The following is a 24,088-nucleotide window of genomic DNA, read 5'->3' on the forward strand; positions in this document are numbered from 1 at the left end:
CACGGCCACTAGAAATCATGCATGAGTATCACGACGCCGACAATACAGCAGAGGCATAGCAAGGAGGAGACACTCACCTGTATATAAACGAATAAGACATGTGGAAGGCTCTGTAATCGACAATCATCTGGACACTAAGGGACAGGTCTGGAGGTTTGTCAAAGAAACGGAGATGTCGAGTGGTGAGCTAAGATTTCTGCGGGTTGGAAAGAAGCCGCAGTTGAAGAGTGGGACTGGATTAGATAGCAGGCCGAAAGAGAGAGGACGCGGAGATCTAGAGTCGCCTGCACTGCTCGAATTGAATGCATTGAGTTCAGCAAAATCTCCTAGGTCAGCTTCATAGATTTAAGGTGATTGTGAAATATCTCTAATATTTGTATCAAGATAGGCTGGTTGGCGCACGAATTGAAATTCTCGAATTCAGTCTGGACTGAGCCTTAATAAGCAAACCAATAGCGTTCCACCAATCACAACTACCACCCTCATCTAGGACTTATATAGCAGGGAACCACAAGTTATTCACAAAAGTCAATAAGGAGAAAGATAATTAACTCTATGTACTATACATTGCATAGAGCATCGCGTTTATCTAAGCTTGGTTATGCTTTTAATGTCTGAAGAGTAGATTCCGGTATGTGAATTGATGTGTATCAATACTAAGATTATTAAGTGATCATTGTCTTGGAGCTTTATTTTTACGTTTTTTGAAAACCACAGGAGGATCACTCGCTAGTGGTAGGGGTGCCTCAACCGACTGTTTTGTGCCAGGTTCCTCCTTTTTCAATATCTTGGTCGGGTCTGAGTCGTCCGGATCTTTCTCCGTTTTCTCAACATTCCCCAGTTCTGCCTCGTTCTCTGCCTTTAATGATTGTAATGTCCTCTTCGAGTCAGAATCATCTGTCTTCTTGACTGTAGTAGTATTCATAAGAAGTGCGTCCAGATCATCATCATCACCACCGACAGCTCCAGGATAATCTCGGGTCGTGTTGCCCCATCCTTTATGTCTAGGTTGAGCGATCATTTGAGCCTCTTCTTCATCTTCCTCATTCTCCAATTTTCGCTTCCGCACGCCGATATTTAATTTGGCTTCTGCGTCGTCCTTGCCAGGCTCGGCCGGTGTTATCCTCCGTACCGATATCGTCTCCCAGTCTCCCGCAAGTGCCATTTCTCTTCTATATTCTTCCGGAACCGCAACGCCCATTTCAGCTAATTGCGCTATTTGCTTCTTTCGTTCTTCTGCGCTTGCTTGCCTTGGCCCGTTGTTTGTTGGGGCTGCTGCTCCTGAAGGCCGGTTTCGTGTCGCATCTCCTCCAGCTGGTTTTCCTCCCACTAGGTTTCGAAGTCTCTCTACTTCATTTTTGGTTCGTTGGCTGTCTCTTTCTTCGCGTTCCTTGTTGCGGTGAATGTCTCGGAGGAAGCGCTTGAGGTTTCCTTGGTGTTTGCCTGTGGCTTCGTGTTGGGTTTTTTCGAATGTGGTGTCGCGAATGTAGATTTGACAGTGCTTGCACCAGTATTTTGGCTATTTCGCGTTAGTAAATATTTGCCTATAAATAGAGACAGGAAATAACATACTGTTGATTTCCAATATTCAGCCATCGTGCTCTATTTCTCTGAAGATTTGTTGTGTAGGTGGTGAGATGACGGTATGACGTTGAAAGTCGAAGAAGCAAAAATGGTGACGGATCGGAGCTAACTGTGCTTGCGGGGAACCTTATTTGTATAACAATCTAGAACCACCACCACTTTCTACAGAGTAAAATTTTGGAATTTATACTACGTAGGAATACTCCTGGAGTAATCTATTATTTGTTGCCCATTTCTCATTATAATCTCTCTATCCGAACCCGTACTTTATCGATATTCTCATCAAACCAGAACCCGACTTGTCTTGTCGAGTCAACCAGCTCAACTTCACGCCGAATAAACTTGCTTCCATCAGCTTTGACGACCGTAGGTTCACTGCGATCATTGTTCTGTATCCCCTCCTTTTGATTTTCCGCTTTGTTATCGGTTTCATCATCGCTATCCCATTCTTCTCCGCCTAAAATGTTAAACTCCTCCACAGGATCCCATTCCTCCGTTTCCCACACCAAGCGAAACCGCAACGGTGCGAGAGAGAACAGTTGAGACACGATTCCCTTGATTCTATATGTATCAAATGTCTTGGGTATCAGACACGAGTGGCTCGCTGGTTCGCTAGTTAAGTCGACGGCGGTATCTGGTGATGATACTTGGTAGAATTCGAATGTCACCAATCGAGCAGCGACTGATCCTGGCTTGATATTCGTCCCCTGAAAGCCTTCTGATTTGCGTATAATGGTAGGTACGCCATATATCTCACATAGAGCTGAATATCTCGGGTGCGTGGCAAGAATTCTGGCCTCGTCTGAGGCTGAAGAAGCAGATAATTCCTTTCCAATCAAAGAAAGGTAATACAACTCTCCATTAGTCCGATCTTGCTGTGTGATTTTACTGTAATTGAGAGACGTCAAATTCTCCAGCCGAGCTAGAGTCAGCATAAAAGCCTCGTCCACTGTCATGGGCTTTTCGGGTAACCCTGTCACGCCCATAGGGGCGACAGCTCTGTCATGAAGCGGATTTCCGGATATTCGTAAGGAGTCCAGCCCGGGAAATGCTGTAGCTAGATCGTTGATGAATAGCCATGAGTCTATCTTGTTATGTGAGACATCTAAATATGATAGCGTGTGCGAGAACTGAAAGGTAGACTTGTCCTTAAAGACCGTGTCTATATTATTTCCGCGAAGTATCAGCCGCGTGAGATTTGGAAGCTCAGCCAGGATTTTGAGTGAAGAAAGAGATGTAAAGTCGTTATTCTCGAGAACCACGCTCTTTAAAGCGATCGGTAGGGTTGCCGTTATTGAAGTCAAACCATTCGATGAGGCTAACAAGGATTGCAGGTCTGGAAACTGAGCTGATATTGAAGATACCTATACGAGATTTAAGTAAGTGTCCTTATCTCAAGCATGTTCTTAGAGATAACATACCTCATCCCACGGCATGAATGTCTGATCCAGGTGTAACTCCGTGATTCCATTGAACACAATGCCAGGTTGGACTTTCTCGAATCGATTTCCACTTCAAAAGTCAGAATCCACCTTCCAGATAGCAGAAGAATAAATACTTACTTTAATTTCAGACTCTTCAATTTCTTCAGTTGCTTGCAAATATCATGAACATCCCGCCAACGGTAAATCAGGTTCCGAGTAAGATCCAACTCCGTAATCTTGGGACACGTTCGTTCAATCTTCTGCAGCTCTTCGCTGTATCTGGACTCAGCTTGCCCATCATCCCCCAGAACGCCTGCAATTCTCAACCCATCAAGAAGAACAACCTTGAGTTCTTGCAACTCGGCAAGCTGTTTTCTGATCTTCTCAAAGCCAACTTCTTCCACAACTTTACCATTAAATTGTATGGTATCGTTCATCTGAAATTCTGCATCATTATTCACAGCTTTCCGCTTTGCAATCTCCTCTTCAAACTCAGATGCATATTTCTGGTGAAGCGCTTCCAGAAAGGATTGGGGGATGTCTATGGGCCGAGTAGGACGCACAAATGAGCCTGCTGTGGGTTGATTACTGATGCCTGTAATTCCGTATTAACGAGACATACTCCCAGGATTCAGAAATGGAGAGGTCAATAAATACACGTGAAATATCTCTTCCCCTTATGCTCGCCCGAATGCTTGCCTCGAAATGGATCGTCCCATTCCACGCCAAGCCAGTCTCCTTTGGTGCCTTCGACGTCGCCGATGTATCGAATGGTACATGGCGCGCCATCAAAGGAGAGACGGTCACCTATATTAATATTCTGGCTCATCCTGCTATCATTTAATAAGAAAACTGCGCAGAGTAGACATTCGGGAATAACAACTTGTTGATACTTGATAGACCCACACATATGAGATCAGGGACTCGTCCAATCAGAAATGATACAAAGGTGGATACCTCTTTGGAGTTCAACCATTCTGCCACTTTCTACCGCCGTCTGATTTATGGAAAAGGCAAGCGGCTTTCAAGACTTAATCTTGGAGTTTAGCCAGAACATACCTCAGTTACAGAGCCATCATGGATTACCAGGTAAGTGAGCTTCATTCTCAGATACCCATCATTCATAACATAAAGACATCTGCTTACAACCAGTATAGAATCGCGCCGGCTCCAAATTTGGTGGCGGTGGTGTCGCATCCCAATCCGCAACCAACGCAGACCGTCGCGAGCGTCTCCGCAAACTTGCGCTAGAAACAATCGATCTTGCCAAGGACCCATACTTCTTCAAAAACCATCTCGGCAGCTTCGAGTGTCGACTATGTCTGACCGTCCACCAGAATGACGGCTCCTATCTCGCTCATACCCAAGGTCGCAAGCACCAGACAAACTTGGCCCGTCGAGCGGCTCGCGAACAGAAAGAAGGCAAAGCTCAAGATGGCGTTGTACCAGGTGCGATGGGTGTGCAGGTCAAGAAGAATGTCGTCAAAATCGGTCGACCAGGCTATAAGATTACCAAGACACGCGACCCGATGACACGGCAGTTGGGCTTGCTTTTCCAATTACAGTATCAAGAAATCACACCAGGCGTCGTGCCGCGTGTTCGATTCATGTCGGCATTTGAGCAAAAAGTCGATGATCCACCAGACAAGAATTTTCAATATTTGTTAGTTGCGGCTGAGCCATACCAGACCTGTGGCTTTAAACTTCAGGCTCGTGAGATTGATCGCAGGGAAGGAAGGTATTGGACTTGGTTTGATGAGGATAGTAAGGAGTTTTGGATACAGATTATGTTCAAGACTGAGCGTGAGGAGAGATATAGCGGTGTACCTGGTTTGGCGCCTCGGCCATAGTACTTTTTGTGGTTGAGGAAAAGTTCTTCTCCTTTCTATCTGTCTTTGGTCATGGTACGTACGGCGTTTAGGGTGGTCTTGTTATGGTGCATTATCCTGTAGTTAGATACATTTATGCTACTTATTGTCCAGTATCGGACAATTCTACTTTGACAATTATCCACGAATCATAAAAATTCTATCCGGTAGCGTGTTACTTGACCTAATTACTCTTGGCCATGCATACAAGCACTGACATTGGAGAATTCTGTCAACTACTGTAGGGGTAGGGAAACTAGAACAGGAATCTACTTTCAAAACTATAAGGCCTGTCGGTATAGTAACTCGAGAATGTCTGAAGCTCAGTATGTAAATTGTATTGAATGTCCCGTATCTCGCAAGTATATCTAGAAAATGGGCACGTTCTTCAAGCATATTCTGCTTATGTGTATCTTGACCAAAGTTCATCAATGCATGGATAAGCCGTTTGTAACAAGGAAATTCTATGTTATAGATGTATCGGACTTTAGTTCGCCTGGAACGCATTGAAGGCTTTATAGGTGTAGCCAATGAATGGAAGACTCATCTCTGCCTCCTGTTCTTCAGGCATTGCGCGGACCTGTGCTCTGTGCGCCGCGCTCGTATCCTCCTGAGGAATCTCATCAATGGGGAAGTAGGATACATCGATGTTGGAGCTGAGTCTAGGCTCGAATGGTGCACGAATGTTGCGCAATTGGTCCCAGACCACACCGCGGAAAAAGGCGTGGTTCTTGATCTGTGTAGCACCACCGTGCTGGCCACCTTCGTTACCGATACGATGCTCAGCATCGCAAAGGAAACTACAACAAATAAGTCAGTAAAAGAGAATTGGTGTATAATCAAAATAAATAACGTACCTTCGGATCAATCCCTCAGATTCTCGTGACAAAACAAGCTCATCCGGGAAGTATAGACATTCCCTCCAGTTCACAATCTTACGATATGTATCCGTAGTATCTTCAGCACAGAAAGGAGGCCAACCGACAAGACACTCAAACATGATTGCTCCAACCGACCACCAATCGCACAAGTAAGTGTAACCTTGTCCATTGAAGATTTCTGGGGCAATATAATCTGGAGTTCCGACAGTCGAATAGGCCATGGCACGACGAGATTTCCTCCAAGTGTTGATCTGTCCACGGTTCGATACTGTAAGGTTAATGGCGTCCGAGAAGAAACCCGAGTTTCTGTTCTTATCTTTTGATGTGGAATTCTTTAGCAAGTTCTGGTAGTATGCATTATCGTGTGTCTTTTTGCCTCCGGTAGATAATCCAAAATCTGTGAGTTTGATATGACCGCCTCGGTCCAGCAGAATGTTGTCTGGTTTTATATCGCTAGACACAATATTAGATAATTCTAACATGGAAGATAGCTTGATTCGGGAACTTACCGATGAAGGAAACCCAGTTTATGCACCGCCTCAATGGCCATGACAATCTCGGCCATGTAAAACCGTGTAATGTCCTCTGAGAAAATCTCATATTTGATAAGCATTGTCATAAGATCACCACCAGGCAAAAACTCCATCAACAAATAAAGGTAGGCGCTATCTTGGAACGAAGCATGAAGCTTGACCAACCAAGGATTGTCCTTGGAGTCTGCAAGAATATCACGCTCGGCACGAACGTGAGCCAATTGGTCCTTCTTGAACATCTCTGTTTTGATCAATGACTTGAGAGCGTAAATCTTGCCATCGCTCTTCCGCTGCACAAGTTTGACTTCACCGAAAGCACCCTTTCCGATGATCTTGATTGTCTGGAAGTTCGAAGGACTTTCCCGGGTTCGGAGGAAGCGCAAGAAGTTCGACTCTTTCTTCGCCAGAGATTCTGCTTCTAAACGTCTCTTCGCCTCTGGCATGCTATTGGCCTGCACCAGCTTGTCAAGGTTGACGGATCTGCCGTGCGTAATTTCACGTTAGCCTCACGTTTTCTCATTCATTTATTGTCAAGACCAAGTGCTCTTACCGCATGTTGCGCTCACGGGCACGCTCAATGTTCTCTTGGAAGAATACATTGATCAGTTCTTTAGCAGCCTTTCCACGCTTATGGACATTTTCTGAGTATCGCTCAGGATATCTCTGAAGCTCTTCTTCTTCTCCAGGCGGCTTTGAGCTGCGGTTAGCCATTCCGGGAGCCAGGTGTCCTGCATGTTGTTGCGGTCCGGTCGAGCCGGCGGTCCGAGGTCGCTGAGCAGGAGAGGCAGCTCGTGGAGACAGTCCTGGTCTGGGTGATGCACTCAAGTCTTGGTTCGAGAACTGTTGAATCAATCCATTTGTGCCGTCGTTGTTGTACGCACGAGCTCCGTAGGCCGGCTGAGGGGACGGGAGATTGTGTTGGGCATACTGTTGCTGTTGCATGGGATAATGAGCCTGCTGCGAGTATGGACCATTCACAAAATATCCTTGACCATAACCGGTGTTCTGCGCTCCATGAGGATCCATGAAGTCCTGGCCCTGGTATATAGGTTGTGGAAATGCGGAGGGTGTTGTGGGGTAGACACGGTTGTTGGCCGCATTGTAGTTTCTGTCATTGTTGTTGTTATTGTTGAAGCCAAAGTTCAAGTGCAGGCGATTATTATTCGGGTCCATGTTGAGCGGTTTATTTGACTTGACTTGTAAGCTGTAGGATGAATGGACTGATGTCTCGACCGCGGTCAAAGAAAGGGGGCGGAGGAACGAGGGGTCGAGGAGTTGGAGGAGAAATCAAGGGTTGACTGATCGGTTTCAGGACAGCCAAAGATGTGAAACAGAAAGCATATGTCTGATGACAGGCGAAAGGAGCCAAGTTACACAGACGCGAGATGTTGCTCAATGTTTATGATCCGTGGCGAGACAGACAAAACAGACACCATGCCAAATCCCAGGGCAACTCAGGATTAGACACAGTCTAAAAGTGGCATTGGTCGATCAAGGTTGAGAACAGACAGACGAGCACAGCTCAGCACTAAGCACACCGATTAAAGGGCGATAGACCAACGGGAGAGTATATTCGAGTGGTCCCGGCCCAGAGCGAGGCGCCAAAGGCCAGGATGGGAAAGGGGGGGAGTTACTATGTAAGTGGTGGGCCAGTTATCGTAGTGTGGGACACCGAACGGTGGAGTTTTTTCTCAAACTTCAGAACTTGAGTTTCTGGCTTGAGGACACGTCGACAAGCTGTTTTGAACCCAAAGACTCGTCGATTCTCTCGAAATACATGCAACAGACACAGGTGTCTCGCACAATTGCCTTGTACGAGTTCGTGCAGAGGCTCAGGACTCGTGGTTGATTGTTTGTACAGTGTATAGGATGCGAAACTACGCTAAGCCTCTTTTGTCATGACTCGGGCCTTAGGCTCGGTTAAAGGGGCGGGGAAAAACTGTTATTCCGCGTATGTTGGTTGGCTATTATCTTTTCTACCGCCTGCCGTTTTGGCATTAGTATGATCATAGCGTGGCCTATGACCCTAACCCTACTACAAGTCATTCAGCTTGTCCCATGACATCAGCTGGCCTTTATTGCGTACTCATATGTTATAACAAGATCATACAGACTTGCAAGAACAATCCCTCTAGGCTGGCCTCTATGCCAGGTGTCCCTACTAGCAGAGGCTGCGATGCATGCAGAAAACAGAAGAAAAAAGTAGGCTTCATCATATGGACTGGAGCTATATTGCTTATTTTTCTATGCAGTGTGATGCACCAAAACCGCCTACCAAATGCCCTCGTTGTACACGTTTAAAGATTCCATGTACCGGATACGGAGTGCAGAGATACAAGTTCTTGCCCATAGATGGCGATACCGGTAGAGAGCAGAAGCGGCAACGGGGCCCTTCTCAAACGATCATGATTGAATACAAACCCAACGAAAAGTCGCTCAATCAAAGACCCCCTGTTATCCGCTCACTAGGCACCTCTACAGACACTCAATCAGAGAGTGAGCTAATGCATCGATGGCTAACGAGGACAGCATGGTGCTTCTATATGGTCCCCAAGGATAAAGCATATTTTGAAACGCTTCTACCACAAGCTGCATTAATGAACAGCTCTCTTATGAATAGTATACTTGCGCTAGCAGCTGCAGATTTTGCCCATTCGGGGCAGAAAGCGTACTTGAGGCCTGCACTTGAGTATCATGCGAAAGCCGTAGCCGAGATGCGCATTCAGCTTACATCCGTTGGCCAAAGGAGCATCGATGATCTATACCCCTCTGCATTGCTTATGGCAGCTTTCAACTTTGTTGCTTCTCCCCAACCGCGAACAATAGACCGACTCATTCCAACCTTGAATATGCTGGCTAGTGCAAACAAAATTCTTCTGACGTATGCCGCTTCGCGCCCAGAATGCCAATTTGAGATAATGTCGAGCATTGACATGACAATATTGGGCCTTTTAGACCCTGAAACAACAGTCGCCCTCGACAGACTTACTGCAATCAGTCATCAGATCGAGCTGCCAGCATCGGATGATAAGTCTTCGTCATGTTTTGCTGAAGATAGCCAATTATACCAAGTCACTATTGCTCACATCAAATACAGCTTTGCCGAGGAAGTACGGGATGTGATCAAGAACTATTGCTGGACGGTGACCTCTGTCAACGACCCCGAATTTTTCGACGCGGTCAGGAACTCAGAGCCTATGGCTTTGTTGATAATTATGTACTTTGGAGTTCTCCTGGATATGATGGGAAGAAAAGGAAATGCCATTACATGGTGGCTTTGTGGCCAGGGAAAGGATGTCGTGGACGATATTTCACAAATCCTGAAGTGCTCACCGGTTGCGCAAATACCAGATGTACAAGATGCAATAGCTTGGGCAAGACAGAAGGTTGGCTTATTGGAAAATTCTCCTACTGGTGCGTGAAGGGCTGAGGCGTGGAGGAATACAATAGCACTTCGAAGTTGATCTGGGTTTGTTATGTACGCCTCAAGTGGTTCCAACGAGCATTGACGTGGCTACAGAAACAATTAAACAAGATCAGAGTATTCCATCCATGCCTAGTACATTCAGGGTAATAAAAAGCCTCTAGTAAGATAATATCAGCTTGTTCAATGTTCTCATAGATCTAGTTACAACAACCAATCAGTTCTTGCTTACATAATGCGCCAGAAAACACCCAGACGGCCCGTGAACTTTTTTTGGAAATTCCATCAAAGCTACGTCCTTTTTATACGTGGGCTCAATTCAAGCCATTACGAAAAAGATCAATCTGAATATAGCTGGCAGTATCAGAAGCCATGTCTGAAACTGCTAATTCTAACCCAACGCCAAGCACGGCAAGTGCATCGACAACGAAGCCTCCAACTCCGCCCAAACCCCAAAACCCGGTCTTCAAGATGATGGGTATGTTTGTTGTGATACTATCTATTGAAAGTCGAGACTGAATCCTAATTGGCACGATAGGAATTCCAAATTTCCGTTTGAGACTACCCTCGCGAAACTGGATGATTTTCCTCACAATCACCGGAGGCTTCACAGCTGCTATAACCTACGATCGCCGACAGAAGAAGCGCGCACAGCAGAAATGGGCCGACCTCGTCGCTCACATCTCCAAGGAAACATTACCGATAGAACAGAATAGACGGAAACTTACAGTCTTCTTATCTGCGCCTCCGGGAGACGGTCTTCGATCCGCCCGTGAATACTTTATTGAATATGTGAAGCCTGTTCTTGTTTCCGCGGCTCTAGATTACGAGGTCATCGAGGGAAGAAAGGAAGGCGAGATTCGAGCGGGTACAGCCGAGAAGATTCGTGAATACAGACGTCAAGCTGGAGAACAAAGTTCCGTGGTTCAGGAGCCGAGCAAAGAATCGATCATTGCCGAAACTAGACGGCGGATGGGTGTTACAGATGAGCCTGGGCCGCTGGGCGATATCGTCATTGGACGCCATACATGGAAAGAATATATTCGAGGCCTTCATGAAGGATGGCTGGGTCCTCTTGATCCTCCGCCTCCTCCGGAGGTACCCACCGAAGCGACCAGCTCAGTCGACGTACCTGACGTTCCTCGTGATACTGCTACGGCTGAAAGTACTGAAAATCCCGACAGTTCTTCAACTTCTACGCCCGAAGAAAAACTTGCTGAACCCGAGAAGGAAAAAGAAAAGGAGAAACCTAAGGGTCCAACACCCGCATATATCTCAACCGTAGACTACTCATCACGAAACCTCCCCGCGACCATTCCCGTATCATTTGAAGCTTCTCTACCGGTTCCTTTCCCTCATCTTCTCGGGTTTTTGAACACCCCAATCAGAATCTACCGCTACCTGACGAAACGTTATCTCGCGGACGCCGTTGGCGAACAGGTCGCCGCAGCCGTCCTTGCCTCTGCAAGCAGACCATATTACGAAGGCCTCACCAACTCCTCCGAGTCCGACTTGGGCCCTTCAACCGAACCATTCACACCCGAAACTCAGTCACAGCAGATTTATGAGCAGCAGACCCTCCTCGATCACGAAGAGAAGGAGTGGCACAAATCCGTGCGCAAGGCTGCTGAAGCTCGGAAACAGCAAGCCGAAGCAGATAATTCAGCTAGTGTAAGCGACGATACTCAACCAGTTGCACAACCCGACATCTTGAAGGAAGAACGTGAATGGATTGATGACGTTGTCATTGATCCTCGCATCGCTGCCCGTATGAGTCGATACGTCCTCGCACCGGAGGAAGAGGCACGCGCCAAACGCATCGATGAAGGGTTAGAGTGGGTTCTGGGAGAGGGCGAAAGACCTAAGAAATTACCCTTTTGGCAACGAGTCTGGATTGATTATGGTTATGGTGAAGATCCAGAGGTTGCTAAGAGGAAGCCTATTCTTGGAAATATCGATAACGAGGGGGAGTAGATGGCTGCCCTGACCAGGTTGATGCCGTTTTTGATATATGTAACACTACTTTTACACGGGGTTGTCTTATACTTGCATCTTGCACTTTGTAAATTAGCATACCTACTTCTTCTATACAACGCCATTCTAATTCATGCCAAATGTATCTGTAGACAAGGTTACATATTATTATACCTAGGTACGAACTAGAATTTCTAATACAACTAGGGTTTCGGACAAATTGGATGGGAGATCTAGGCCTTTTCGAAACATCGATCTAGATTTTGTAATTTTGGATTTTTACTCTGCTTCACTTTTCCCATCTATTCCTTTTTTTTTGTGGCTCTATGCTACATGAACATTGCATATTAGACAATGATATGATAATCATCGGAGTATACAAATGCTAGAACCAGACCCCAATCGTAAACTTTCATCAAATTTCTCCCCACTGCGTTCCTCAACCATCATCAGTGACCTTGTCTTTCACCACCACACGCTAAAACGTACAAACCTCAAATGCATGCAAATCCAAGAAGCAAAGAAAGGAAAGCAGAAAGCTAAATACCTCCCCTCTATGTTTTACTTCGACACAAATGCAGAAGCTTCTTTCCACTTATTGTGGGCCTTTTCGTTGTAAGCTTGTTTGGTAGCAGCGTCCGCTTTCCAATCATCCAAAGTCTCTAACCCAGAGACTGCCTTTTCTAAAGTCGTGTTGGCGAGGTCGAGGGTGGAGACAAACTCCTTTTCGCAAGTAGGCTTGTCGTTGGGGTTGATGAGCAAACGAGCTGAGAGTGCCGCGCGCACATGGTCTACACTCTCCTTGTGGGATGTCAAGTAAGCGTTATTCCATTCGTCGAGGTTTGTGGATTTGGGGAGAATGGCCTCGAATTCTTTTAGGACAACGTCTGAGATCTTTTCGGGTAGCGGCTCCTTCAGGTCGTTGATTGCGAGACGGAAGCGTACGAGCTGAACGTGTAACGTTGGATCTAAGGAATCGATGGCATGTGCAGCTAGAAGACATTTCAAGGCAAGAGCATATTTTTCTGGAAAATAGTTAGTTCACTTGATCTACGTTGCATTCAGAGAAGAGAAAAACTCACGTCTTCTGATATAGACTTCAAATCCAGCGGTCTGGGCGCGAATATCACCGGCACTCAATTCAAGCAGAGGCGTGAGGAACTTCATGGCATCCTTGAGGGGCTCCGTTGTCTGAACCAGCTTGTTGCCGAAAGGATCGGTGTCCTCCTTCTTGACTTCGCCATCAGCACCCTTGGCATTAGCAGCACTAGCCTTCTTTAGCTCCTGTTTATCTGCTTCAGCCTTCTCTAACCGCTGTTGCTCCTTTTTAGCCTTCTTGATAGCCTTTTTCCTCTCTTCCTCATCCATGCCATTCATGTCCGCGAACGTCGGTCCATGGACAAGATCGGGCTGGTCGTGCAACAATACATACGCCTTGATCGCGGACAATGCCATTCGCGTATAGAAGGGGTGATCTCGCAGGTGGTCCTCCCATCGAACCATATCAACATAGGCTCGAATCATTCCTTTACGAAGTGAAAAGCTGTGGAAATCAAACTGGTCTTCCTGCCAGACGTCGAAAATGTTGTAAACTGCGTGGAATCGCTTCAATGCAAGTCCAAGTTTCTTCTGCCGTAAGTATGACTCTCCATCTTCTGTCAAGTACCATACACACTGCATTTCGTGAAGATCACCTAGAGCACCACCGACAGTCTCATTTCTAGTGAACTTGCTCATATCCTCAAGTCCTTTCTCGTTTTCGTCATTGCGAAGTCGGTACTTGGCTGCTTTGGTGTTGATGTAGCGATCTTTCTCGTCAAGTTTCCTGGCTTCTTCCATGACTTCCGCTGCTTTGGGGAGATCTCCATAATGTTTGTATATCCTTGCTTTCGTCATGTGATAGTCAACAGATTTTGGAACAAGACTAATTGCTTTCTCGACATAGTCCATAGCCTTTTGCAGATCACGACTGAGATAATAGTTGTAGTGTTGGGCGAGGAAATAGAAGGTCGAAGCCTCGAACATGGTCTTGTCTTCAGGTTTCTGCGACTCGGATGAACCGTTTGTTTGTGGTTGTACCTTTCCAGCTGCATATCCCTCTACAAGTTCTTGAACAGCGTCCCGCTTGGCTGGACGATCGTAAAGGACCTTGATATTAGCGAACAAGGATGGCACGCCTTTGCGCAACATGCGTTGAAGATAGCTATCAGCTGCTTTCTTGAAATCATCGCCTTCAAGGAAATCTAAGGGAATGCGCCGAGGAGCATCACCGCGAGGAAACTTCTCCACTAACTCATCGTAGACGGCCTTGAGAGCTTGGTGGTCAGATTCAGCAAGACCCTTTGCCTTAATGAGACCATCATAGTAATGCGAATTCTCGGGGTTCCTATCGAGAAGAGCGGCATAAGCAGCCTCTGCTTCCGCCTTCCGATCGAGGCGAAGAAGGTAATCCGCTTTCATCTCCATGACCGCCAAGACATCTGAACAGCGCTTTCCAGCAGTGTCAAGATGTTCCAGGGCTCTTTCCAGATCGCCAGATTCTGCGATTATTGTGTTTTTGTACAAGACAGCCTCGGAGTGCTCCATATCGGTCCTAGGCGGAGGGGTCTTCAAGGTCTCTTCGTAGGTGTTAAGTACATTCTCGGCCTCGGTCAAATTTCCGGCGAGGTGGTAAGCGATCGCTAATGCTGTCCAATTTTGTCTGAACGAAGGTCGAGCTTGTAGCATTGTATTGCGACTCTGTATATAGCCCGGATAATCCCTCATCTGAATCTGAAGAAGGGCGAGATCACGCTGGATTGGCTGCGACTCGGGTTCCAGTCTCAAGGCGAATCTGTAGGCTTTGATGGCCTCCTCATAGTTCTTTTCAGCCCTATAAAGAAGGCCAAAGACGTGCCAGCACACATGAGACTTCATATCATTTTTAAGCGCCGTTTTGGCCAAAACGAACGCTTCCTCGAGTTGTCCCAAGTTGCTCATAATAAGAGCCTTCATCGCTTGCGTATCGCCATGGTTGGGATTCTTCCGCAGAATCTGATCGGCCGTTTTGATACCTATTGTTGTTTGCGAGGACACGTTAGCTTTGAATAATGCTCATACAACTCTTTGCAAGTTTATCGCAAAGTGTTCACAAGACAAACCCTTTTTGTATTGCTTGTTCTCGTAGTGGCGGACCACTTGACGGAACAGCGATGAGTCCTTTGACCCCAATTGCTGAGGCATGATGGGCAACCGCTTTGTTGGTATCACACGCAGGTCCTGAACGAGTGAGCCTGGTGAGGTGGGTGTTGAGTAGGTTGAGTGCGGGGACCAGCGTTTGATGAAGAAGACGCTAAACGGCACGGCGGAGCAGCTCCATTGTGGCCGCCACTGCACATAGCATTTTCTGTTAGTAAATAGTTTTCTCTGTAATGACCACGATCACTGTATTTTGTTTATAATATAGATCAACTGAGAAACTACAGTATTACCAGCGAGAATCTGCTAAATCAACTGATTTTAGTATAGCTTTCGCTCTGCGAGGAAACCCTATATTCAAGAGTTTTACGACGAAAGGGGACTATCAATTGACTATGCAACACCCAATGTTGCTTCCATATATAACGCCGCCCAATGCACCATAATTGTACAACTGTATATATTCGTCAAGCACCATAGTGTGAACGGATGCTGTGTGATGGCCCGAGGCCGATTCTATTTTGTGCCCGAAGATCAATTCTGACCCTCATGCCATTGATTCAGAGCATCTTCCCACGATCCAGTAGAATTGCATCTGTCGGAGACTATACCCCAAGTCCGTGTTCGTATAATTTGCTCCACACTCCTTTCGTTTCGCACAAGGTTGGCTAGCGACTCAGTGCGAGCTTCGCGGGGAAAGTGTCGACTAGAATAAGGGTCTAGACGTTCATTAACGACTCGCTCTTGTTCCCTCGCAGTCTCCACCTGTCTGGTGACAAGATCTGGGTCTTCCGGATCAGGACTCGTTGCCACCATGGCACAATAATTGAGGACATCTGATCGGCTCTGCCAGGAAGGAAATAGCACATTGTTTTTGAACGTATCGCATGACTCTCTGGAGGGATTCCGTCTACTTTGTGTGCCGAGCTGTCGGATGTCAGAGGATGTTGGGTTAAACCCTTCGCGAGCAGGTGTTAATAAGGCATTTAGATTCTGCGTGATGGAATCATCGATAGTGGATCGAGACAAGCGGAGGAAATCTGTTAGCAATGAACTGTAAGCATAAGTCTAGAATACATTAAGCTCAGCGATATCAGACGAGAGCTGTATACCTCTCAAGACTCGTTCGTTGAAGCAGAATTGCGGAGTCAACGACGGCGAGTTGACGGAGGACGGCGTCGACATCTTGCCAGTGGCCTGTTCCTCCACCTGTGTTGACTTTGATTGTTGCGCCCAGAACCACTTCAAAGGCATCCGGAAGTACGCTGTGTGACAGGGCTGGTTTTATCTATTGGAAAAAGAACTATGTACAATGGCAAAGTACTCCAGAGGTAAGGCACGTCATGGGTAGTTAGTTAGTTCAACTTAGTTACCTACAGACAAAGCAATTAAGCATGAGCACGGTCCACCTCGATGGTAGTCTGGTCACGGGAGCACGCGCGACATCCAAAACCCCTTTACGCGGTTCAGCCTCGTCGCCGTCAGTAATGGATTTTGATTCCAAATTTCGCATTTTCATCACATATCGAATAACAATTTGTTCATATTCATAAATTTGTAAATACAAACCCTTTCTCTACTGGCACCACCCATCCCTCACAGCATTACGATATGCCCGAACTCGCAGAAGTTGCGCGTATCGTGCACTTCATCCGAAAACATCTCGTGGGCAAGACTCTGGCAAACGTGCAAGCGCAAAATGACGATATCGTCTACGGGAAAGTGGGCACGAGCGCTGCTGAGTTTCAAAAGGCAATGCAGGGCAACAAAGTCATCGGTGCTGGCCAGCAGGGTAAATATTTCTGGATCACAATGTCAAAGCCTCCGCATGTTGTGATGCATTTTGGCATGACAGGCTGGATGAAAATCCGAAATGCGGATACATACTACTACCGTACAACCAACGCGGATGACAAAGAGTGGCCTCCAAAATACTGGAAGTTTCTGCTTGAGACAGACGAGAACCCAAAGACAGAGGCCGCGTTCGTGGACCCTCGCAGATTAGCGAGAATACGGCTTGTTGATTGTCCGGCTGATGAAATTCGACAATATACTCCTCTCAAAGAAAATGGACCGGATCCCGTCACAGATAAGGACATTTTGACCATCGAATGGTTGCAAGATAAAATCAAAAGCAAAAGAGTCCCAATCAAGGCTCTGCTACTTGATCAAGCCAACATCAGTGGCATTGGCAACTGGATGGGGTAGGCATCAACAAATCATATTTCACTTTAGTCAAGGTCTGACCGATAATAGTGACGAAATTCTGTATCACTCCAAGATACACCCGGAGCAATATAGTAACACATTGACGGACGAACAAATAAAACAACTTCATACCTCTATTGACTATGTCTGCACGACATCTGTTGGGGTGCTTGCTGATTCGGAACAGTTTCCTGAAGAATGGCTTTTCAAACATCGATGGGGCAAAGGAAAGAAGAACCAGCCTTCTGTACTTCCGAATGGCAACAAGATTGTATTTCTTACCGTTGGCGGAAGGACCAGTGCCGTTGTACCGTCAGTTCAACGAAAGACTGGCCCAGTGGCAAAGGAGATCAGCGATGAAGACTTAGAGGACAACAAGGAAACGAAAGTTGCCGTGAATGGCAAACGAAAGCGAGCTGCTGTGAAGGAAGAGGAAGAGGACAAGGATGCAATAGTCGCACCAAAACGGGCAGCATCTAGAAGGGGCAACAGATCTAGCGCAAAAGCTAGCACTCCGAGACGTGTGAAGAAAGAGCGGGATTGATTATACATATTGAGGCCACAAATCTGGATTCAATTCAAACATGTCGAGAATGCACAGCATACAGCACGACCTCTCCTTCGGATATGAGATGCAGGGTCACCTCGCCAATTCAATGGAAATGCCCAGAGAAGGTCAACGCTGCTTCGACTGGGAATCTTTCGCACAATTCACTCCAAGGCTTTCATCCGCGACAGCCTTTGAACGACTCGTATGTCAGTAATTGTATATTAGCCGGAACACGCTTCATTAGGAACCGGCCATCTGTGACCTGCGCATATTGCCATCTTGACTATGACAGGCAAGATATTGTTTGACGTCAATACGAATCTCCCGTCCAGACTAGTGGAGGGCTCATAGGCTTTGAATTCCTATTTATCGTGTAGTCCACTTGATATGATCATCAGAACATAATCGCGATCAGTTACAGTCCATACCTTATAATTATGATGTTTCTGTCATCCGATTAAATATTTACTTGAAGAAGCGCGGCCAATCGTGGCGACTATAATTAATCTTATCATATTGCGGCTTGGCGCCGATTCCGGCGGGGTAGGTTGCCACTGCCCACCTGCCGCTTTTTGTCGGAGGCGAAGACGGAGAGTGACAAATGATCACAAATCCGACTCTTTCAATATGTCAGTCAATTTGTTGTCATCCTAGGCTTGAACAACTTTTCTCTCTTTTTGACGACTTGCGCACATCAATTTTTATGATTACAACATTTAAGAAAACGAGAGCAGGCTTAGAAGTGCGACTTCATTGTTGCGTGGAGAAGTTCCGCGCCGAATCAATTCGAGTCGTTTATACCACACGAGACCGTGACCATGAGCGCCATTCTGTCTGCTGATGATTTGAACGACTTCATTTCTCCCGGACTAGCTTGTATAAAGCCTGTCGAGAATTTTCCTCAAAAAAATACAGCTAGCGAAGAGGTAAGGAGGTGGGATCGCCACTTCAACAGAGAATCTATTTCTAACTCGTCATTGGAATCACAGAATGCCTACGAAGTGACGACGGAAGACAAAATTCAACCAGAAAATCAAGCCCCAACGCAGATTTCCCTCACAGATTGCCTCGCCTGTTCAGGCTGCGTTACTTCTGCCGAGGCCGTTTTAATTTCTCTACAATCCCATGCAGAGGTTCTCAATACTCTAGACGCTCATCGACCAGCGCCATTGATAATCACTCAAGATGGAAATCTTAGTGTCTCTCGCAAGATAGAACCCGATGAAAGGATATTTGTTGCCAGTGTCAGTCCTCAGGTCAGAGCTAGTCTGGCTGCAACATATGATATCTCTGAGCGCAAGGCTGGGCATATGATCGATCAACTCCTTCGTGGACCACAAGGTTTGCGCAATGGAGGAAAACATGGAAATGGGTTTACTTGGGTTCTTGATACCAATGTTTTACGGCAAATGGTTCTTACCCTTGCTGCTCAGGAGGTCACCGAAGCCCTACACACGTCTTCTGCAAGCAGCGGAAGCGGGAAATATACGAGTCCAAAGAAACCCATATTGTCATCTGCCTGCCCTGGGTGGATATGTTACGCCGAAAAGACACACCCACATGTTCTACCGCATCTTTCACGCTTGAAATCGCCACAAGCATTATCGGGTACTTTTGTCAAATCTATTCTTAGCCGCACTCTGGGTATCGCCCCTTCCCAGATCTGGCATCTGGCTGTCATGCCCTGTTTTGATAAGAAGTTAGAGGCCAGTCGCGAAGAATTGACAGATGCGGCATGGAGCAATATATCTGATTCGCCTGTGCGAGACGTCGATTGTGTTATTACCTCGCGCGAACTACTGATGCTGGCATCATCTCGGAATATATCGCTCCCATCACTACCGTTGAAATCCTTGGCTCCCACCTACGCACCGCATTTTCCGGACCCTACTGTGGACTCATTCTTGTTTTCACACACACAAACCTCCAAACAGAGTTCGAAATACGGTACTTCAGGTGGTTATCTTTACTATATTTTATTGTTGCACAAGGAAAAACACCCAGGAAGCCGCATCGAAGTGCAACGAGGACGAAACTCCGATGTCATTGAATACTCTTTGATGTCCGAGACGAATGAAGCAATAATGAAAGCAGCTCGCTATTACGGATTTCGAAACATCCAGAATCTTGTCCGTAAAATGAAGCCAGCTCGCGCTTCACGCTTGCCTGGTGCAAATCGACGTGGAGCTGCAGGATCTGGCGCCAGCTCTTCGGGGCTTGATTATGCATTTGTGGAGGTCATGGCATGCCCCGGCGGCTGCACCAATGGAGGGGGACAGATTCGCCTCGACGATGCTCGAGAAGCAAACGCTAGCTTGCATAGTGCAACCCCCAACGATTCCGCTGTTACGACACAGAAACATACTACCTATGAACAGCGCCAGTGGCTTTCACGGGTGGACGAAGCCTACTTCTCCGCGGAGTCAGACTCCGAAGACGAGGCCAAGCCTGCAGCTACAGGCAGCTCGCTGCATGACATGGAGATCAGAACCCGGGATATTCTTCAGTATTGGACAAATCTAACCGGTGCACAGCTAGAAGACCTTGTCTATACGACATTCCGCAAAGTAGAAAGCGATGTGGGCAAAGACAAGAATGTCAACGATACCACACGGGTTGCTGAACTTGCCGGAAAGATAGGAGGCGGATGGTAGATCCTAATTATTTGCATGTGTAAATACCCATTTTTCATTTATAGACTATATCGATGAATGAGCGATTCAATATCTTTCTTTCGACTCAAGACTATTACAGAGTACACACCTCTGAAGCCCCCAGCCCGCTTAGCCGATATCGGTCAATTTCACGAGGGGCGGAGGCATTTCCAGAATATTTCCGTATCTGGTTAGCTTGGGAAAGTTCCAAGGCGGGGGCGGTGAGTCGAGGTTTAGCTTCGACTTTAACGCTTCGAGTTTCTCTCGTAATCAATCAATTTTAACTAACTAGTTATCCATCTTCAACTTCGAAAAAACATCTTCTCTACGAACTTTCACACCTTCAGCCGCTCTTACAACTCCACAACTCGCGCATCTACCCTCCAGTCTACGAAAGAAAATAACCAAAATGTCCCGCGAAGCCTACCAAGTCCCCGCCCTCGACAATCAAACCGCCTTTGGCAATGGTGGCGGCGCCGGCGCTGGTGGTGCAGGTGGTTATACGCAACCCCAAGTCCAGTCCTCACGATACATCTGCGGTGAATGCGATGCAAAGTTTTCGTTGCCTCCTAATGCGACGTTGAGGTGTACGGAGTGCGGACATCGGATATTGTATAAGGAGCGCACGAAGAGGTTAGTTCCCTTTCCTCTCTTTGAGACCCGTGGAAGACTTTTTTTGGCTGACTCTGATTACAGAATTGTCCAGTTTGAGGCACGATAAATGACGATTTACGATTTTTCCTCTGAGGCTCGATGTTCGGTGCTCGATGCTATAAATAAAAGCTTTAGCCCGCTTCGACCGATTTACATATCGCCTGTTCTTACGCATTCATTTGGCGCGTTGATTTTTTTTTGGGTCTTTTAAAATATACCTGATGGTCATGAAAGGAGTCATAGTCAAAATACACATATCATTTTGCCTTCATGAAATTTTCCCAGAGGTCTCAAGAATCGGACCTTCGTTCCCGAACTTTCTTTATTCACATACATCATTTTACCATTCCATTCATACCCATATATTTTCCTTTTCCGAGCCTTTGCCACTTACAAGCGATTAGTAGCATCTATAAACTGCTCCAAACTCCTGAGAGCCTGACCGCTTGTGATCGCATATCGTGCTCGTCGGACACCTTCTTTCCAGCGCCCACCACCTGGTCCACGCTCCGTAATGACTTTGCCATCATCTCCAGGACCCATATTGCTAGTCTCAGCGTCACATATTCCCGACGTCACTAACAATGCAGCCGTATTCATAAGGACAAAATGCATCAACGGATCCTCGGGATCAAGCTCGTTGCGCAAGATACTCATAAGCTTCTCTGCGTTTTGTTTGGGCATTTTCTTCGTGTAGACGTCCGTTATAGGATGCGTAGGAAAGCCGAAATCTTTAGGGTGGAGTTGGAAGATGTCGAGTTTGGTGAGTGTTCGGGGGTTAGTCTCTTCTTCATCTTCATCCTCCTCGTCGCCTCCTTCATCGTTCTCGGGTTTGTATGCTGGGTTGGGATATTCAGAAAGTCTCCAGCAGTTTGTCGGTCCGGCACAGCTGACTTCGTCCATATCTTCTTCACCGCAGATAACGAGCGCTTTCTTTGATCCTCCCAGCCGTAACGCTTCAATGAAAATAGGTCCCAAACTCTGGTACGCAACGCCAACGACTCGAGCTTCCAATGCCCAGTCCACTGGATTCGCCAAAGGTCCCATAAGATTGAAAATCGTACGAATACCCAACCCACGACGAACAGGATCCGCATATTTCATGCCTTGATGGAAATTGGGCGCGAACAGAAAAGTGTAGTTGGTTTCTTCGAGCACCTTGGCAATATCATTTGCTTTGATGGCGGAAATCTTGGGTGGTACAGGGAGGATGCAGTTCAGGACATCTGCTGAGCCAGAAAAGGATGTTTGCGAGCGGTTGCCGTGTTTAGCTACTAGTAGTAGAGCGGAGGCGATGATTGAGGAGGTTGTAGAGACATTGAACGTGGAATGGGAGTCGCCGCCGGTGCCGACAATATCACACTAATGAACTAGCATTGGCCTCATAACCTTATCAATTAAAAGTCAAACAACATACCAATCCGCCATTATATTGTCCTTCCACCTTCCCTCTCGCTTTAACCACAGCTTTCAACGCAGGTCTATCCACCGTGCTGGCCGCTTCTCTCATGCGATGTGAGCATAGGGCAATAACTTTTGCATCACGATCTTTTCCAGTTGAATGTAAAAGCGTCAACAGGGCGGCTGTCTGTATCAAGGACAGTCTATCCTCGAATATCAGTGCAAAAGCGGCGGCGATTTCTTCTGCGGATACTTGGATTTGGGCGACATCGGGGTATGCGAGACGTTGGAGGAGGGGTGAGATCGAGACAGGCTCGGGCTTGGTGACCTCAGCCATGATGCTGACAGTCGAACGGTATGAAATTAGCGTAAATAAGTAAAGATATACTCTATTATTCCCAATTGATAACCTTGTATCCTGACATGGGACCGCGGGGTATTAAATTGTCCAGATGATTCATCCTGTGACTCAGGCGGCTTTCGGCGGCAGAATGGCCATGCTTTAATTCTGTGCTCCTATTGGTGAGGGCAGCCTCCAGTCGTCCCTGACACCGGCAGAAACTTACCGCCAGCGCATCTACCACAAACTTTATGAAGCTTTTCTTGACCAACTAAGATCGGAAGTCTGCAAGAGTGATCTACACCTCAATTGTCGACCATTGTCTTTCACTTTCCATTCCTTTAGTTCGAAAATTGCAGTACAGCTTCAGCTAACTCGATACAATGCCACCCCGTTTGCGCCTTTCGTCCTCACACATCCCCCGGCCGGTACGGACACAAAAATGCCTGGGACAACAAAATGAATTGATACACAGCGCTCGATACGCCAGCACGGCCACCGCAGCCGCCTCATCATCAGTTACTGTTCCCCTTCCATCGCTGGAACAAATGAAGAAAAGCCCATCGCGCACCGCCCGAACACCCTCCGTTCAACCCCCTTCTCACAGACGACCTGAGGAACGCCGCTCCCAACTCCTCCGACAATACACTTCCCTCATCCGCACAGCGCCGTTGATGGTGTTTTTCCAACATAACAATCTTCAATCCACAGAATGGACCGCGATTAGACGTGAATTGACTCTGGCGTTGCGAAAAGTGGATGAACAACAAGCGTCCGAGGGACGGAGTACGACTCCATTGGCGTCGAATGTGAAGTTACAGATTATTCAGACTAGTATTTTTGAGGTTGCGCTACGTATTGTCGATTATTTCAAGCCGGAGAATGTTGCCAAAAAAATTGCTGCGGCTGAGACAGAGGAGGATATTCTTTTGCATGATCTATCGCGTACCGTTCATGGTGCCGTACGACATATGAAGGGCAAACATGACTTGTCAACCATTTTGTCTGGTCCGCTTGCCGTCCTCACAATCCCCAATGTCTCGCCGGAGCATCTCAAAGCCGCACTCTCAATTCTCGCACCCAAGGCTTCCGGCTTTTCTGCTCCTTCCCGTAAGGCGAACCCTGGATATCATGAATTAACCGTTCAGGACGGATTACAAAAGCTCATGGTTGTTGCGGCCCGAGTGGATGGCCGCGTATTCGATCTTGAAGGCACGAAATGGGTCGGTAGCATTGAGAGCGGCATTGACGGTCTCCGTGCTCAGCTTGTGCATGCTTTGCAAGCTATTGGGGCTGGAGTTACGTCTACTTTGGAGGGTGCGGGTAAGAGTTTGTATCTTACCATGGAAAGCCGGAGGAGTGTGTTGGAGGAGGAGGAGCAGAATGGTGGGGAGAAAAAGGAGGAATCTTCTTAGG

The 24,088-nt window shown here is 46.9% G+C and overlaps 13 protein-coding genes across 13 annotated transcripts; 7 read left to right on the forward strand and 6 right to left on the reverse strand.

The window, feature by feature from the left end:
- Positions 1-673: 673 nt before the first annotated feature.
- Positions 674-1,596, reverse strand: EYB26_005407 (uncharacterized protein; the record flags this gene model as incomplete). The annotated part of the gene is made up of 2 exons (XM_054264692.1): positions 674-1,519; positions 1,573-1,596. 2 exons carry the CDS (start codon positions 1,594-1,596, stop codon positions 674-676), a joined length of 870 nt encoding a protein of 289 aa, XP_054120667.1.
- Positions 1,597-1,823: 227 nt separating this feature from the next.
- EYB26_005408 (uncharacterized protein) lies at positions 1,824-3,837 on the reverse strand (the record flags this gene model as incomplete). Its single annotated transcript, XM_054264693.1, has 4 exons — positions 1,824-2,948; positions 3,006-3,096; positions 3,147-3,603; positions 3,666-3,837. 4 exons carry the CDS (start codon positions 3,835-3,837, stop codon positions 1,824-1,826), a joined length of 1,845 nt encoding a protein of 614 aa, XP_054120668.1.
- A 248-nt stretch (positions 3,838-4,085) lies between these two features.
- EYB26_005409 (uncharacterized protein) lies at positions 4,086-4,858 on the forward strand (the record flags this gene model as incomplete). Its single annotated transcript, XM_054264694.1, has 2 exons — positions 4,086-4,097; positions 4,166-4,858. The coding sequence occupies 2 exons, from the start codon at positions 4,086-4,088 to the stop codon at positions 4,856-4,858; spliced, it is 705 nt and encodes a 234-aa protein (XP_054120669.1).
- A 505-nt stretch (positions 4,859-5,363) lies between these two features.
- Positions 5,364-7,463, reverse strand: EYB26_005410 (uncharacterized protein; the record flags this gene model as incomplete). The annotated part of the gene is made up of 4 exons (XM_054264695.1): positions 5,364-5,676; positions 5,734-6,210; positions 6,267-6,770; positions 6,841-7,463. The coding sequence occupies 4 exons, from the start codon at positions 7,461-7,463 to the stop codon at positions 5,364-5,366; spliced, it is 1,917 nt and encodes a 638-aa protein (XP_054120670.1).
- Positions 7,464-8,435: 972 nt separating this feature from the next.
- On the forward strand, positions 8,436-9,712 carry EYB26_005411 (uncharacterized protein; the record flags this gene model as incomplete). The annotated part of the gene is made up of 2 exons (XM_054264696.1): positions 8,436-8,492; positions 8,543-9,712. The coding sequence occupies 2 exons, from the start codon at positions 8,436-8,438 to the stop codon at positions 9,710-9,712; spliced, it is 1,227 nt and encodes a 408-aa protein (XP_054120671.1).
- Positions 9,713-10,086: 374 nt separating this feature from the next.
- Positions 10,087-11,688, forward strand: EYB26_005412 (uncharacterized protein; the record flags this gene model as incomplete). The annotated part of the gene is made up of 2 exons (XM_054264697.1): positions 10,087-10,192; positions 10,253-11,688. The coding sequence occupies 2 exons, from the start codon at positions 10,087-10,089 to the stop codon at positions 11,686-11,688; spliced, it is 1,542 nt and encodes a 513-aa protein (XP_054120672.1).
- Positions 11,689-12,249: 561 nt separating this feature from the next.
- EYB26_005413 (uncharacterized protein) lies at positions 12,250-14,910 on the reverse strand (the record flags this gene model as incomplete). Its single annotated transcript, XM_054264698.1, has 3 exons — positions 12,250-12,713; positions 12,771-14,741; positions 14,829-14,910. The coding sequence occupies 3 exons, from the start codon at positions 14,908-14,910 to the stop codon at positions 12,250-12,252; spliced, it is 2,517 nt and encodes an 838-aa protein (XP_054120673.1).
- Positions 14,911-15,399: 489 nt separating this feature from the next.
- EYB26_005414 (uncharacterized protein) lies at positions 15,400-16,050 on the reverse strand (the record flags this gene model as incomplete). Its single annotated transcript, XM_054264699.1, has 2 exons — positions 15,400-15,905; positions 15,978-16,050. The coding sequence occupies 2 exons, from the start codon at positions 16,048-16,050 to the stop codon at positions 15,400-15,402; spliced, it is 579 nt and encodes a 192-aa protein (XP_054120674.1).
- Positions 16,051-16,476: 426 nt separating this feature from the next.
- On the forward strand, positions 16,477-17,617 carry EYB26_005415 (uncharacterized protein; the record flags this gene model as incomplete). Its single annotated transcript, XM_054264700.1, has 2 exons — positions 16,477-17,069; positions 17,122-17,617. The coding sequence occupies 2 exons, from the start codon at positions 16,477-16,479 to the stop codon at positions 17,615-17,617; spliced, it is 1,089 nt and encodes a 362-aa protein (XP_054120675.1).
- Positions 17,618-18,441: 824 nt separating this feature from the next.
- On the forward strand, positions 18,442-20,277 carry EYB26_005416 (uncharacterized protein; the record flags this gene model as incomplete). The annotated part of the gene is made up of 2 exons (XM_054264701.1): positions 18,442-18,549; positions 18,613-20,277. The coding sequence occupies 2 exons, from the start codon at positions 18,442-18,444 to the stop codon at positions 20,275-20,277; spliced, it is 1,773 nt and encodes a 590-aa protein (XP_054120676.1).
- A 409-nt stretch (positions 20,278-20,686) lies between these two features.
- EYB26_005417 (uncharacterized protein) lies at positions 20,687-20,998 on the forward strand (the record flags this gene model as incomplete). Its single annotated transcript, XM_054264702.1, has 2 exons — positions 20,687-20,910; positions 20,974-20,998. The coding sequence occupies 2 exons, from the start codon at positions 20,687-20,689 to the stop codon at positions 20,996-20,998; spliced, it is 249 nt and encodes an 82-aa protein (XP_054120677.1).
- Positions 20,999-21,321: 323 nt separating this feature from the next.
- Positions 21,322-22,669, reverse strand: EYB26_005418 (uncharacterized protein; the record flags this gene model as incomplete). Its single annotated transcript, XM_054264703.1, has 2 exons — positions 21,322-22,293; positions 22,349-22,669. The coding sequence occupies 2 exons, from the start codon at positions 22,667-22,669 to the stop codon at positions 21,322-21,324; spliced, it is 1,293 nt and encodes a 430-aa protein (XP_054120678.1).
- Positions 22,670-23,055: 386 nt separating this feature from the next.
- EYB26_005419 (uncharacterized protein) lies at positions 23,056-24,087 on the forward strand (the record flags this gene model as incomplete). Its single annotated transcript, XM_054264704.1, has 1 exon — positions 23,056-24,087. The coding sequence occupies one exon, from the start codon at positions 23,056-23,058 to the stop codon at positions 24,085-24,087; it is 1,032 nt and encodes a 343-aa protein (XP_054120679.1).
- Between the last annotated feature and the right edge of the window lies 1 nt (position 24,088).

The sequence above is a fragment of the Talaromyces marneffei genome, chromosome 4, assembly GCF_009556855.1.
Source record: "Talaromyces marneffei chromosome 4, complete sequence".
NCBI lineage: Eukaryota > Fungi > Ascomycota > Eurotiomycetes > Eurotiales > Trichocomaceae > Talaromyces > Talaromyces marneffei.